The sequence below is a fragment of the Bubalus bubalis genome, chromosome 23 (assembly GCF_019923935.1).
Source record: "Bubalus bubalis isolate 160015118507 breed Murrah chromosome 23, NDDB_SH_1, whole genome shotgun sequence".
NCBI lineage: Eukaryota > Metazoa > Chordata > Mammalia > Artiodactyla > Bovidae > Bubalus > Bubalus bubalis.
The window spans coordinates 8937563-8953805 of record NC_059179.1 but is presented as its reverse complement, the minus strand read 5'-3'; the positions used below and the strand labels follow the sequence as shown (position 1 = coordinate 8953805).

General features: G+C 39.5%; 1 protein-coding gene across 2 annotated transcripts in view; it reads left to right on the top strand.

Annotated features, from left to right (window-relative positions):
* The window catches only part of ASAH2 (N-acylsphingosine amidohydrolase 2), an 89436-nt gene extending 73462 nt beyond the window's left edge, over positions 1 to 15974 (top strand). For both annotated transcript variants that reach the window (XM_025273930.3, XM_025273928.3), the window contains 4 exons: positions 88 to 234; positions 6745 to 6804; positions 10177 to 10265; positions 12495 to 15974. In XM_025273930.3, the coding sequence (XP_025129715.2) occupies positions 88 to 234; positions 6745 to 6804; positions 10177 to 10265; positions 12495 to 12687 (489 nt within the window). In that variant the 3' untranslated portion in view covers positions 12688 to 15974. The remainder of the gene's footprint in view (positions 1 to 87; positions 235 to 6744; positions 6805 to 10176; positions 10266 to 12494) is intronic.
* Positions 15975 to 16243: the final 269 nt, after the last annotated feature.

The window sequence follows — 16243 nt, the reverse complement described above, 5'->3', positions numbered from 1 at the left end:
ATGAAAACATTTTGGGGTGGGTGTGGTCAGGGGAAAAGGTCTCCATTCTATATTGTATGCCTCTTAAGCAAATGCTCTCTGTTCTAGGATACTATAGCCAATCTGAGCAGTGGTCCAGAGCCTCCATTTTTTGAAGAACTGATGTCTCCATTAATTCCAAATATTGTGGATAGAGCACCTGAAGGCACAACTTTTGGGGATATCCTGCTGCCAGCGAACCCTACATACAGAGTGGTAAGACTTGGAAAGGGATGTTGGGATCCTTATGAAGCCTATACTTGAAGATGGGGGAAAGATGTTGTTTAAAAGTCACCACCTGCCTTGAATCATGCCACGGACCAGTTGTTAGCAATGATTTTGAAAATTGTTCTTATCTCTGCAGAGGCTCTGCAAACATGAGAATGGGGGAGTATTTTTTTTTTTCAGATGGCAATTTTGGAAAAATTGAATTTCTAAAATTCAAATTATTCCTTTTTTTTTTTTTAAGAGATAGACATGGAACCATTCATTGCAGCATAGAAAAGTGGTTTCTTAAATCAAGGGTGGGAAAACACAGAAATGAAGCAGGTTTTCTACCCCTAGTGCTTTATATAGATCTTGTTTCTTGTAACTTTGCTAAATCATTTATTAGTTTCAATCGATTTTCTTTGGTGTGAATTCCTTAGAAATGTCTATGTATAGTATGTCATCTGTGAATAAAAGCAGGTTTACTTCTTTTTGAGTTTCTTTTCTGGATACCTTTTCTTTCTTTCCTTATTGCATTGGCTAGAGTCTCCAATGCAATGTTGAAAAGAAGTTGTAAGAATGAACATCCTTATCTTGTTTCTAATCTTAGGAGGAAAAGTATTCAGTTATTAAGTATAATGTTTTCATCAGAATTTCTGTAGATGCCCTTTATTAGGTTAAAAAATTCCCTTCTATGTCTAGTTTGTTGAGAGTTCTTATGAGGAAATGGTGTTGACTTTTTTCCAAACGCTTTTCTGTGTCTACTGAGATGATCATGTGGCTTTTGTTTTTTATCTATTAATAGGGAGTATTTTATTAGTTGATTTTCACATATTAAATAAATACCCTTTAGTCATGGTATACCAGAGAAGGCAATGGCACCCCACTCCAGTACTCTTGCCTGGAAAATCCCATGAACGGAGGAGCCTGGTGGGCTGCAGTCCATGGGGTCGCAAAGAGTCAGACACGACTGAGCGACTTCACTTTCACTTTTCACTTTCATGCATTGGAGAAGGAAATGGCAACCCACTCCAATGTTCTTGCCTGGAGAATCCGAGGGATGAGAGAGGCTGGTGGGCTGCCATCTATGGGGCCGCACAGAGTCGGACACGACTGAAGCAACTTAGCAGCAGCAGCAGCAGCAGTAATGGTATACAATACTTTTTACATGTTGTTAAATTTGGTTTAACAACATGTGGGCTTCCCTTGTAGCTCAGTCGGTAAAGAATCTGCCTGTAATGCAGGAGACCCGGGTTCCATCCCTGGGTGGGGAAGATCCCCTGGAGAAGGAAATGGCAACCCACTCCAGTTATCTTTGCATGGAAAATCCCATGGACAGAGGGGCTTGGTGGGCTGCGATCCACGGGGTCACAAAGAGTTGGGCACAACTGAGCAACTAACGCTTCACGACTAACACTTCACTTCACAAATTTGGTTTGCTAATATCTTTCTAAACAGTTTTGTACTCATGTCTATGAGGGGCATTTCTAGTCTTTTCATGTGTTGTCTTTGCTCTTGCTATCAGGGTAATACTGGTATCAGAGAAGGAGTAGGAAGTGTTTCCTCTCATATTTTGAAAATGTATGCAAAAGATTAATATTATTTCTTCTTTAAATATTGGATCAGATTTACCAGCAAAGTCATTTAAATTTGGGTTTCTCTTTATGGCAAAATTTTAAATCACTAATTCAATTTCTTTACTCGATTTAGGCATATTTAGATGTTCTATTTTTTCTTGTGTCAGTTGTATGTCTTTCTAGCAGTTTAATTTGTCTTTAGGAATTTTCCCATTTCATTTAATTGTCTAATGTGTTGGGATAAACTTGTTCATAGCATTCCCTTATAATTCGTTTAATTCCTGTAAGGTCAATAATGATGTCCCCTCTTTCTTCCTGGTTTTGCTGACTTGTGTTTTCAAAGAGCCATCTTTTTTTTTTTTTTTTAACTTTACATAATTGTATTAGTTTTGCCAAATATCAAAATGAATCCGCCACAGGTATACATGTGTTCCCCATCCTGAACCCTCCTCCCTCCTGCCTCCCCATTCCATCCCTCTGGGTCGTCCCAGTGCACCAGCCCCAAGCATCCAGTATCGTGCATCGAACCTGGACTGGCAACTCGTTTCATACATGATATTTTACAAGTTTCAATGCCAGTCTCCCAAATCTTCCCATCCTCTCCCTCTCTCACAGAGTTCATAAGACTGTTCTATACATCAGTGTCTTCAAAGAGCCATCTTTTAGCTTCATTGATTTTATCTGTTGTTTTTCTATTTCATTGATTTTTGCTCTAGTGTTTAATTTCCTTCCTTCTGCCTGCTTTGATTTTATTTTGCACTTCTTCTCATCTCTTAAGGTGGATGCTTAGGTTATTTTTATGTGTAGTGTCCTTTTATAAATTCCTCTGTTGGCTTTTTACTATGTATATTTTTAGCTATTTTCCTGATATTAGGGACCTGGAAAAGAACTCTCTTTCTGCTCTTAACCTTCCACTCTCAATACTTTTGACAGCAATTGTGTGGAGGTTCCCCCCACAGTAATTGTGTGGAGATTCTCATATTCCCTATGGACACCAATTTGATGTCCTACAATTCAATTCTGATGTTATTTACTTGGAGTTAAGGGCTCAGTGGGCTTCCCTGGTGGCTCAGATAGTAAAGAATCTGCCTGCACTGCAGGAGACCCAGGTTGGATCCCTGGGTTGGGAAGAGCCCCTGGAGAAGGGAATGGCTACCCCACTCCAGTATTCTTGCCTGGAGAATCCCATGGACAGAGGAGCTACAGTCCATGGGGTTGCAAAGAGTTGGACCCGTCTGAGCTACTAACACTTCCACTGTTTGTTTGTTTGTTTGTTTGTTTTCACAAAGGCTCAGCTCCACAAGACAACACCCTCTCTTCCCACCTCCTTCTCCCCATACACACGTATTTCAGACGCCAGTGGTAAATCCAAGTTGTCACCTGTGCATCTACCAGCCTGGTTATAAATTGAAGATGCTCTGACTATAAATTGGAGATTCTCCTCCTCAGGTTTAATAACTTGCTAGAACAGCTCACAGAACTTTGGAAAATAGTCTACTGACTAGATCACCAGCTGATTATAAAAGGATACAACTCAGGAACAACCCATGGAAGAGATGCGTAGAGCAAGGTATAGGGGAAGGAATGCAGAGCTTCTCCAGTCATTCCACTTTCCAGAATCTCTGCACGTTCACCAGCCTGGAAGCTCTCTGAATCCCATGCTTCAGGGACTTCTGTGGAGGCTCCCTTACCTGGCCATGATTGATTAAATCACTGGCCATGGGTGGTTAACTCACTCTCTAGCTCTTTCCCCTCCCTGGAGATCAGGGAGTTCGAGTTGAAAGTTCCAACTCTCTAATCACCTGGTTTGTTCCCCTGACAACTAGCTCCCATTCTGAGGTTATGCAGAAGCCCCCAGCCACTAGCCATCTTATTTTCATCCAGAAAGACACTTTAGTACAGATTTGATAGCCTTCCCCACCCTGGTTGAACTGTAGTAACACAGAGGGTGAGCACAACCCTGGTAAGAAAACCAAAAACTTGTACTGTGCTTACCCTAAATTTCAGTTCAGCTCAGTCGTTCAGTCTGCGACCCCATGAATCGCAGCACGCCAGGCCTCCCTGTCCATCACCAACTCCCGGAGTTCACTCAGACTCAAGTCCATTGAGTCAGTGATGCCATCCAGCCATCTCATCCTCTGTCGTCCCCTTCTCCTCCTGCCCCCAATCCCTCCCAGCATCAGAGTCTTTTCCAATGAGTCAACTCTTCGCATGAGGTGGCCAAAGTACTGGAGTTTCAGCTTTCCTTCCAAAGAAATCCCAGGGCTGATCTCCTTCAGAATGGACTGGTTGGATCTCCTTGCAGTCCAAGGGACTCTCAAGAGTCTTCTCCAACACCACAGTTCAAAAGCATCAATTCTTCAGCGCTCAGCCTTCTTCACAGTCCAACTCTCACATCCATACATGACCACTGGAAAAACCATAGCCTTGACTAGACGGACCTTCGTTGGCAAAGTAATGTCTCTGCTTTTGAATATGCTATCTAGGTTGGTCATAACTTTCCTTCCAAGGAATAAGCCTCTTTTAATTTCATGGCTGCAATCACCATCTGCAGTGATCTTGGAGCCCAAAAAAATAAAGTCAGCCACTGTTGCCACTGTTTCCCCATCTATTTCCCATGAGTGATGGGACCAGATGCCATGATCTTCGTTTTCTGAATGTTGAGTTATAAGCCAACTTTTTCACTCTCCACTTTCACTTTCATCAAGAGGCTTTTGAGTTCCTTCTCACTTTCTGCCATAAGGGTGGTGTCATCTGCATATCTGAGGTTATTGATATTTCTCCCAGCAATCTTGATTCCAGCTTGTGCTTCTTCCAGCCCAGCGTTTGTCATGATGTACTCTGCATATAATTTAAATAAACAGGGTGACAATATACAGCCTTGACATACTCCTTTTCCTATTTGGACCAGTCTGTTGTACCATGTCCAGTTCTAACTGTTGCTTCCTGACCTGCAAACAAATTTCTCAAGAGGCAGGTCAGGTGCTCTGGTATTCCCATCTCTTTGAGGGTTTTCCACAGTTTATTGTGATCCACACAGTCCAAGGCTTTGGCATAGCCAATAAAGCAGAAATAAATGTTTTTCTGGAGCTCTCTTGCTTTTTCCACGATCCAGCTGATGTTGGCAATTTGGTCTCTGGTTCCACTGCTTTTTCTAAAACCAGCTTGAACATCTGGAAGTTCACGGTTCACATATTGCTGAAGCCTGGCTTGGAGAATTTTGAGCATTAGGGAAAAGGGATGGGGGGAATAAATTAGGAATTTGTGATTAGCAGATACAAACTACTATGTAGAAAATAAACAACAAAGTTCCACTGTATAGCACAGGGAACTATATTCAATATCTTTTAATAACCTGCTGCTGCTAAGTCGCTTCAGTCGTGTCCGACTCTGTGCGACCCCATGGACAGCAGCCCACCAGGCTCCCCCGTCCCTGGGATTCTCCAGGCAAGAACACTGGAGTAGGTTGCCGTTTCCTTCTCCAATGCATGAAAGTGAAAAGTGAAAGTGAAGTCACTCAGTCGTGTCCAACTCTGTGCGACCCCATAGACAGCAGCCCACCAGGCTCCTCCGTCCATGGGATTTTCCAGGCAAGAGTACTGGAGTGGGGGGCCATTGCCTTCTCCTTTAATAACCTATAATAACCTAAAATGAAAGTGAATATGAAAAAATATATAATTGATCACTGTACACCAGAAATGAATATAAAATTGTAAACTGACTATATTTTAAAAAATAAAATTTAAAAGTGGTTATTTTTGATAGTTTTGTCAATATTCATAGTTGCTTTTCAGGGAAAGGACATACTGACCTCATGCTGTCATGCTGAATGGACATTTCTCACCATTTGAATTGGCACATTATATCTGTAGTGGGGTTGTCTCTTGTTGTTAAGATGAGTGTGAGTGAACAGGAATTGTGATGGTAGGAAAAAAATCAAGGACAAGAACATGTAAGGATTAGGAAAATTTGGCTAATCATGAAAATTTTATTTTTTAAGTGAACCGTGGTATGGTTTGCAGGGATGATTGCTCTATATAAAGAATAGAGTGATTTTTGCAGAAAATTCTAACTGCTGTTGAAACATTTTTCTAGCCATTGGTGAGGCTGGCTAATTTGATAATCTCACTGGTGAAAATGAAGAAAATTAGAAAAAATAAATTGATGGTAGTTATTCAGGGGAGTTAACAGTAAATAATTGAGCTGCACATCTCTATTTAGATGGTCATCATTGATTATGAACCCATGGAATATTTTTATTAAAAAATGTTTTTAATATGGGCTAGGTCTTGGAGAATAGGTAGGAGTTTATAGTGCCCATCAAGAGACCTGGGTCTCCTGCATTGCAGACAGGTTCTTTATTGGCTGAGCCACCAGGGAAGCCCCAAGACATACCACCTGTAGGTATATGGACTATAGAGGGCTTAAGGTGGAGCAGCAGGTGGGAACTTACCTGTAAAAGGTCTTGTATACCATGGTAAGTCATGTGAAGACTTGGTAGTTTGTTATTTAAAAATATTTTTTGATGTATAAATGACATACAGTAATACATCTTTAAAGAGTACAGTTTGGTAAGTTTTTACTATTAAGGGCATCTACTTCTTGAGTAATCTTTACTAATTTCTATATCTTGAGGAATTTTTCCATTTCATTTCATCTAAGTTATTTGAATTTGTAGATATATAGCTCTATATCTTCATCTATATCTGAATCTACGAAAAGCAAATTATTGGTCCAAAATTCTGAAGTAATTTACTGGGTCCAAATTCCTGTTCCCATTGTTACAAGGGTATGTTCTCTCATATTCTCAGAAGATTCAATTAAATACAATATAATCTCTACAGGTACCCAGACTCCTAGGAATGTTTCATAAATAATGGCCCAAATATGAGCATGGAAAAGTACTATTATTAGAACTCATGAAATCAGTTTTTATTTTCAGGGAGAAGTTGTTGAAGTTACCTTTGTAGGTGCTAACCCAAAGAATTCAGCAGAAAACCGGGTAAGCATTGATTCTTTTTACGAATTTAAGTCCACTTCTTTAGCCTTTCACTTGCATATCCCTCTGAAGATTAAAAAATAAAGATAAAATGTTTCAACTTGCTTTTCATTGTATTTTATAGGTGTGAAAATTTTCAGGGGGAACAGTTAATGTAGAGTTGGGTCTAAAAAGATAGACGCCAGGAAATATTTAATTGACTCTACTTAGGACCACATAGAGCACAATGCATAGAAAACTGCGTGGTCTCTTGAGATGATGTAGATTTGAATACAATTCCCATTTATGAATCCCAATTTTAAAACTCTACTGAATTTGGTTAAATAATCCAAGGGCCAGTGTGAAGTGTATCTTTGGTTCCTTTTCACCCCTCTTTGGCTCCTCTCCTCTTCTGCACTCCTGACTCTGGTCCTGCTTCCATTGTTGTGGGATGACCATGGATCCCTGAGTGGACACTGTAATGACTGGAGCCCTGGCCCACATGCTTTCCTTTTTCTTGCACCGGCCTTTTCCCTACTCTTTGCTACAGGCACTAATAGAGTGTTTATTTATTAATCTTGAAAAATGACACAAGAAATACAGATTCCATGTAAAAACAGACAGTACAGAAGTTCTTAAAATAGACTGTGGAAACACCTCTCTTTTCATGAACATTTTTAGAGGCAATGCTGTTACCAATTTCTTACATATCATTTCATACTTTTTTGTCATATATCTATTTATGTATATGATAAAGTATATAATATCTATGAATAAAATGAAGTAGTTTTATTCCTCTGGAACTCCCTTGGAATGTTCTTATAACTATACAAGCAATAATTAGATATGTTCTATCTGTAAGATTTCAAACAATAAAGAAATATATAGAGGAAAAAGAAAATGGGTCCATGAAAGTGATTTCAAGGTGAGATTTTTTTCTGTGGCAGAGAATGCATTAACTCTATGGAATTTCCTCCCAGAGCCCATTGTTGCCTATAATCCAAAATGCCTTTCTTTCAAGTGAGCCTTCCCAATTCTGTTTATTAAAATAGGATTCCTTTGATAAAAGTTGTGACAATGTGACATTGTCAGATATTATATTGGGAAAGATTTTTCTACTGCATGGAGAGTCAACATGCACCTGTTTGAAATAATTTCTCTAGGCAGTCCAGTCATGCCAGAATATTTACATGTTTACAGCATTATTTTCTAAAGATGTTAAAGTGTTGTAGCAAGAATGCAGGATTAGCTGTCACCTGCCATCCTTAGGGTGCAGAAAGACTATCATCATTATTGCCTGGAGAAGCAGGAGATCAAATTACTTAAAGAACTATGAGAACAGAATTAATTCCTGAGGCTGTTTTGGGACTTGGCATAAAACTATTTCTGGTACCCTTTACTGTTAGTGATCATCACATCCTTACCACTGGGCTGAATGCTTACCATGTGCAGGTACTAGGCTAAAGGCTTTATTTACATACATCATCACGTGAATCTATTTAATCCTCCCTACTACTCAGCGAGATACATTTTATTATCTTTGTTTTACAGATGAATAAAGTGAGACTGAGAGAAATTAAGTAACTTGCATGAACTAATTGTGTATCTGCTGCTGCTGCTAAGTCACCTCAGTTGTGTCCGACTCTGTGTGACCCCATAGACGGCAGCCCACCAGGCTGCCCCATCCCTGGGATTCCCCAGGCAAGAACACTGGAGTGGGTTGCCATTTCCTTCTCCAGTGCATAAAAGTGAAAAGTGAAAGTGAAGTTGCTCAGTTGTGTCCAACTCTTAGCGGCCCCATGGACTGCAGCCCACCAGGCTCCTCCGTCCATGCGATTTTCCAGGCAAGAGACTGGAGTAGGGTGCCATTGCAATTGTGTATCTAGAAGAGCTTAAGTCTGGGAGGCGAGGAGAGGATGGTCACAGAGTTTGCACATTTGGCATCCTAGCCTTGTTCTCTTATCTGCACTCTAGACCTATACACTGGGGCCCTTCTGTTTCCTTTTCCATTGAAGGCCTTCCCAGTGTCACTCTGCCCTAAATGGCCATGAACAATTCTCTTTTCAAGTCACTGTGGTTACGGAAACTTTTTTTTGTTGTTGAATATTATCCATTAGATGAGTAATTGGGGCTTCCCTGGTAGCTCAGATGTAAAGAATCTGCCTTCAATACAAAAACCCAGGTTCAATTCCTGGAGAATAAAACAGCAACCCATTCCAGAGTTCTTGCCTAGAGAATCCCATAGATAGAAGAACCTGGCAGGGGTCAGTCATTGGGGTCACAAAGAGTTAGACATGACTGAGTGAGTAATTAAAGTTGAGTAATTAAAGAAGAATTTTAAAGAACCCTATGGTCCAGCTATAAATAAGTGATTCATTCAGCAAAGGTTTATTTGAACACCTGTAAATGACAAGCTTGTAATGGATAAAGGTGAATCAGACACAAGTCCTGGCTTCCCAGGTGGCTCAGTGGTAAACAATCCATCTGTCAAGCAGGAAATACAACTTTGATCCCTGGATTGGGAAGATCCCCTGGAGAAGGAAATGGCAACTCACTCCAGGGGTCTTGCCTGGGAAATCCCATGGACAGAGGAGCCTGACGGGCTACATGGGGTCACCAAAGAGTCGGCTATGACTTATCAACTAAACAACAACTACAACCTGACCTTAAGGGCCACAATGTAAAGATTTTTAAGGAAAATTGGAGATTCATGGCCTTTGTATGTTTTATTATTATATTATTTAAATATGTGGTTTATTTGAAGCTGAATTCTTGGTCTAAAACAAATTACTATGACCAATGTGGAAAATTTTATTTTCCACTGGGAAAATCAAATCTGCTTATGATGTGGTTTCTAGGCATCCATTATGACAAAATATAAGGATTGCTTTTAGCTCCCCAGGAGTAAGAAGATTTACATATGCTTTTCAGTTCTTTTACTCAGACAGTATATACTAATAACTCATTTACCTGGAGATGTAAAAGTGAGGAAATTTTCCCATTTCCCCCCCTCTAAATCTGGAGGTGACTTAGAGAAAGTCTTGGAATACAGATCAATGAACGTGTCAGAAATGGTTGGCTGCCTTTTCTAAATCTTGTTTTATTTACTCTCTTCTTTGCTCTAATTTCCAAAATTTGCTGTCAGCTCTAAAATTGTTCTTAATTCAATTTTCTAAAGAGAAGTCATGGTTTTTAATAGACTGGATGAGTTAACATTCTGAAGACATTGCATAGATTGTTAAGAGGAACACTTGAGGATTTGTATGAAATTCTAATACGTATACTCATCAGGTCTTGGGAGGTTAGCAATGGTCAACAGGGGATTATGGGGTTTCTACACTTAGATTTCTTCTGTGACTCTGCAGTGTCTGATCAGTTATATTAATTGCATTTCAGACCCATCAGACCTTCCTCACTGTGGAGAAATATGAGGCCACATCAGCAACATGGCAGATAGTGCATAATGATGCCTCCTGGGAGACTCGGTGAGCATGTCTGTTGAATATTTTGTCTTTCAAGCCCTGAAAAGAGTTGGTTAGTAATGCAGAGAAGACAAATGGGAAGACTGGCTCACTGCATGATATTAATGATATCAAATTCCCAAAAAGCCTTCTGGCTTTATTTAGTTGATTTATTAGATTTCATCTTGATCCTATTTTTCTACAAAACAATGTGCTGTGTGTGTCTGTAAGATTAGGTGCTAATGAGGTTATGACCTCCATGCTTACAAATATCTGTTAGTTTTGTTTTTTCCCATGGTCACAGACACAACCCCTAAAAACTAATTAGTCTTCCTGCAAAGTGGTTGCAAGGCCTGCTGGGTGAAGGTGTATGAGATAGTTCTGTGGAGCTTGATATTTCTCCTGAGATAATAATGAGTCTATACTTACCATGTGTCGCATGCTTGTTTGTGGTCAATGGTTCTTCATTTGAATTACTAAAATACAATAAGCTTGAGTGTTTAATTCTTGCTGACCAAGTAGGAAAGGAATATGCTTATAGAGTTTCTTCAGAGAAACTTTTCTATGTACTTTTTGTTTTCTAATACCTGAGCTGAATAGATAATATGAAGATTTGAAAATATATTTGGAAATGTTTCCATTCTTATGTATATAAATTTTACACCACGGAACAGTAGTATGGACATGAGCAAAATTTTTGGTCATTTGGTCTAATTCACATGACCTCAAACTAAGTGATTATTTGTATGTTAGTTTGGTTTCCATGGTTAATGGAAAATAGAGATTTGATCTTATTGTGGCCTATTTGATAGCCTCCCAAAATTATGGGCATAATGTTTACTCTGATCTTTAAGACTCTATGTAATATTTCAACAAGTAATACATGTATATTTATTGTTAAAATATGGTTATACAGGTAACAAAAAAGGATAATTTAGTTTCAAAAGCCTGAAGTCAGAATGGTAGTTAACACCAAGGAAATGTAGTATTCAGCCTTGTTCGCAAGCAGCAGTGTTACCAGCTATTTTAGGGAACTCTGGACCTGTCACTGAGGAAACAGAGGATGCTGAGCACATCCTTTCTGCCCAGGGGGTTTATCCTCTACATAACCAAGGGCATCGTCAGCCTGCCCATTGTGCCTCTCTGTATTTAGTAGCTGACCTCCCTGCCATGATCTACAAGGAGCAACGTGATCTGATTCCATCTGATTTTGTCATCTTAACCATTCTGCCCTGATCCTGCTCACATGCATTCTGTCTCTTGGCTGCACCAAGTTTGCTTCTGCTTCAGACACTTTGCATTCTCTGTTCCTTCTTTCTAGAATGTTCTTCCACTAGACAGGTGTGCGTTCAGTATAAAGGACATCTCCTTAGTGATACCTCTCTTACTTTCTTCATTTCACTTATCTTTTTAGCTTTACTTTTAAATTATTTATTCTTTTTGGCTACGTTGGGTCTTCAATTGCCGCCCTCAGGCTTTCTCCAGTTGCAGCAAGCGAGAACTGCACTTCATTGTGCACGGGCCTCTCCTTGCAGTGCCCCTCTTGTTGTGGACAGCACAGGCTCTAGGGCACATGGGCTCAGAAGTTGTGGTGCTCGGGCTTCGTTGCTCTGCTGCATGTGGGATCTTCCCAGACCAGGGATGGAAATTATATCTCTTGCCTTGGCAGGCGGATTCTTAACCACTTGACCATGAGGGAAGCCCCTCACATTTCCCTTTTAAAATTACTTGTTGGTTTGCTTTTTTATTGCTTTTTTACTATGCTCGTCCTGGTTTGACCATAAGCTCTGTGAAACTTTGGACCATGTCTGTCTCGTTCACTACGGTATTCTCAGTAGCTCTAGCATAGAGTCTGGCACATGAGCTCATGAAATGCGTATTTTGAACAAATGAATCTAGATGCAAAAAGTGTCAAGTTGAAGTAGAGGATGGCAAGGGCTGAAGGGATGCTATAGCAGTTCTAAAGCAGGGGACATCCTTTGTTCTGAATATCGGGTAAGGCTATCCTAGGATGGATAGAATTTAGGAGGTTAGGTAGAACAAATCAAGATATTTCTACAAATGACTGTTTCTTGAAGATCTGCTTCTAGGAAGTATTTATCTCTGTTTTGTTCATTGCTATATTCTCAATATCTAGTAGAGTGCCTTGCTTATTGTCAGTACTCTTTTAATATTCATTTATTGACTACTTGAACACTTTTTAATCGCACATTTTTAAGAGTAAAATTGGGTTTGTTTGTTTCCTACCAACAGTTTCTATTGGCACAAAGGCTCACTGGGTCTTAGCAATGCGACGATACAGTGGCACATTCCAGATACTGCCCAGCCTGGAACCTACAGAATAAAATACTTTGGACACAGTCGGAAGCAGGACTTACTCAAGCCCGCTGTTCTACTTTCATTTGAAAGCACTCCCGCTGCTTTTGAAGTCACAACTACTTGGTGAAACGTTGATAAAACATTTAAAGAGCAGCTGTACTCTGTATGATTTATATGACTGATTTCATGTGAATGTAATCTATTACGATGACTTCAATAATTGTCCTTTGGGGACAGATAGTTTACAGCTAATGGGACAGGTGTGTGTGTGTGTGTGGGGTGTGTGTGTGTGTGTGTGTGTGTGTGTGAGAGAGAGAGAGAGAGAGAGAGAGTGAGAGAGAGAAAGAGAGGTGTATCCCGTTTACCTTGCTATTGTAGCTTACTTTTACCTTATGGTTACTGCCTACAGCATAATTTCCCTTGGGGCCCTGTGGCTATTTTAAGAGATATTTCCTCTCAATATGGAACCTCTGAGATGTTAGTGAGAGTGGTTGAAGATGTGTGAACAATATTTAAACTATTTATTTTTAGAAATTATGGAATGCTAGCACTTAAAAAGCTGAAAGAGGTTATCTACTTGGATCCTTCATTTTATAGATGGGAAAATGAAGTTTTATGGATTTAAGATGAGCATAAGGCCAGGGCCTTTCCCTTCAGTCACATTTAAAAAGTATTTATATAAACATTGACCATAAATGTATAAGCCCAGTTAGAGAAAGTTAGCATGCCAGTTTTTCCTATATTGAGGAGTAGCCTTTCCAAGCAGTCACCCTGGCATTGAGATGGCTGATCCAGAGTTGTTTTGGATGTTCAAATCATTTCTGGAATTGCCTTTAGAGCCCAAATGTGGGAAAGTCAGACTTGTAATATTTTGATCTTGCCTATGTTTCTCTAAGTGCCCTTATCCCACTGAATTGAGTCTCATATTCCCATGACTTGTTCTCAGTGATTTTGGATTGTTTTCCCTAATCAAATTCACTGAAAACCCACAAAGTTTTGTTATTAGTGTAGATACTAAAATGAAAGTCATATGGACTTGAAAAGGAGTCCTCAAAGAAGAGGCTCTGAATTCATTTATCTGTCATTACTTATTCGCTCACTCACTCACTCATGGACCTGTTCAATCATAGAATATTTAAGAAGGCATATTCTCATTCCCAGCACTGTACTAGTGTGGTTCTGACAGTTAGATCATATTTAGGATGAATGTATGTGTCAAAAGGTCACTATTTCAAAGGAGAAAATATTCAATTCAATGCGTAAATTCTGGGGAGGCATTGAAAAATCAATAATCTTCAAGTCACATCTTGTATATCACCTTTGCTGAGTATTCTATTTAGGGGGTAAATTGAGGCTCCAGGCAATTTGGAAAAACCTGTTTTGAAAGCTATTTTTGGGTATTGTGAAATATCCAGTCTAATGTCCCAGAGAATAAGCTATGACGATCTGACGTTGATTGCCTGAAAGTAGTGATTGCATTTAAAATTATCCAAGTTAGCTAGGAGCTCCCAGGTTGCAAAATAAATTTCTCAAAGCTGAGTCATGCTTTTGCATGGGTATAAATGCTTTAGCATTTTTTTGAAAAATCAACTTTTCTTTAAAAAATAGCTTTCAAGTTTGAAAATAATAATGATATCAACAATAATATTTACATCTATTTACATAAGGCTTAACATGCTGTATTGTACCTGGAACATTTTTTGATGAATCAGTGCTCTAGAGCAGGGGTCCGCAACCTCCAGAATCTAATGCCTGATGATCTGAGGTAGAGCTGATATAATAATAGAAATAAAGAGCACAAGAGATGCAGTGCACTGGAGTCATCCTGAAAGCATCCCCTCTTCCTAATCAATGGAAAAATTATCTTCCACAAAACCAGTCCCTGGCTCCAAAAAGGTTGGGGACTGCTGTTCTAGAGGCCGTTTCTGTGCAAGATAATTGTGGAGGATTAACTAGTTATGGTTTCAATGGGTAGTGGTCATTTTCTCCTAATGACATCACACTATTTAGGATAAAAATTCAGAGACCTGAAAGAGTAGATGCTTCTGAAAGTAGTTGATCTCAGAAAGACAAATTATGTTACAGCTGACGATAATGTTTTTAAAAGTATTTCTTATGACTCAGAAGAGCTTTTGAATTATTTTCCACCACCTCCGTGCCTCCCATTGAAACTTTTCTCAGCCGGCCTGTGGTTCCCTGCTGTTTACTTGAAGCTGTGCCAAAGCAGCCGTTCTATTGCCCACTGATCCTTCTACACCCCACCCTCTGCCACCAGTGCTCTTGGCCACATGTAACCCCAGACACCTGTTTTCTCACTAACTGCCATCTCTTCCAACTAAAGTTCCATTTCTGCAGTTTGTAAGTAAAAACAGGGCCAGATCCCTACATCATAGATACTATAGTTATTCCTTTGAACGTGAAAAACAACACATAGATGCTGATCTGATCTGTCCACATAAAAACAGATCCAGTCAGTGTCTGGGGGTGTTGCTGGGAGTGGCTCATTGGAGCCAAAGCACATGGAGAAAATGAAAATTGGTGGAGAATGTATAAAGGACGATTGCGTGTGTGGGAGAATTCTTTTGAAGATTTTGTTTCTCATGTCAAAGTGTCTGTTTTCCATTTGTTGTGCTCTGTCTACTCTGGTGTTAAGGATGCTATGACTTCTTTAAAAGTACTGAATGATCCATCTATATTTTCAATCAGTATTATGTAAATTGTCAGTATTCAATAGAATGTTTAATAAATTAATAATTGCACCTGGGACGTTATTTTCTAATGAGAGGTGTAGACACTTGAGCCATTTTTTCATTTTAAGAGATGGCACAAATGGTGGTAGATTATATATAAATCAGGTTGGAAGGTGATATTGCAGTAGGTTTTGTGGAAGAAGTGACATCTAAGCTAAGACCTAAAGAGTATTAGCTAGGAGGAAGGTAACGGGGTGTGTGCATGTGTGATGTGCGTACTTGCACGTGTGCAAGAGAAGTAACTATTCCAGGTAGAGGGAATACCAAGTAGTTTCTCAAGGCTGTAATTAGATTCCAAGGGAGGAGTGGTCAGAAATGCAGCATTGAACTTTGCCTTCATAAAAGCAATTTGGTTTTAGATTTGTATTAGCATTTTTTCTCCTTAAGACTTGTCACTTATAACATTAAGATGCCGGAATGTATTTCCCCTTTGCTGTGCTGGTAAAAGACATATTTTATACCCAAGGAAACTGATTTTGGTTCTCAGTCTGCAGTGATACTGGATACCACCCATCTGTCTTCATGGATTGTTCTTGGAATTGAATTTAAGAGACTCCTTTGCTTCTGTACATCTCATGTTTTCAAATCTTGAGTTCCTTTTGCTTTTTCATACCTGCTGAGTTGTCAAGTGTAGCCAATAAAGACCACTCTCTCTCTTTGGATGGAGTTCCAGAGCCGTATCCTGTATCTTATAAGTACTTATAAGCACTGAAAAAACTGATCCACCCACATGAATTTCACAGTACATTGGCATGCATAATTCCCAGTCTCTGTTTTTCTTTTTTTAAATTTCTGGCTGTATTTTAAGATAATAAGCAAACTAGAAGCTTGGGGTATTGGCTTAACACTAGTCAGAGAAGAACAGGCAACCTACCACCCCACTATTTGCCTGAGTCCATGATAGTACCTGATAATCAAATCATTCCTTGACTG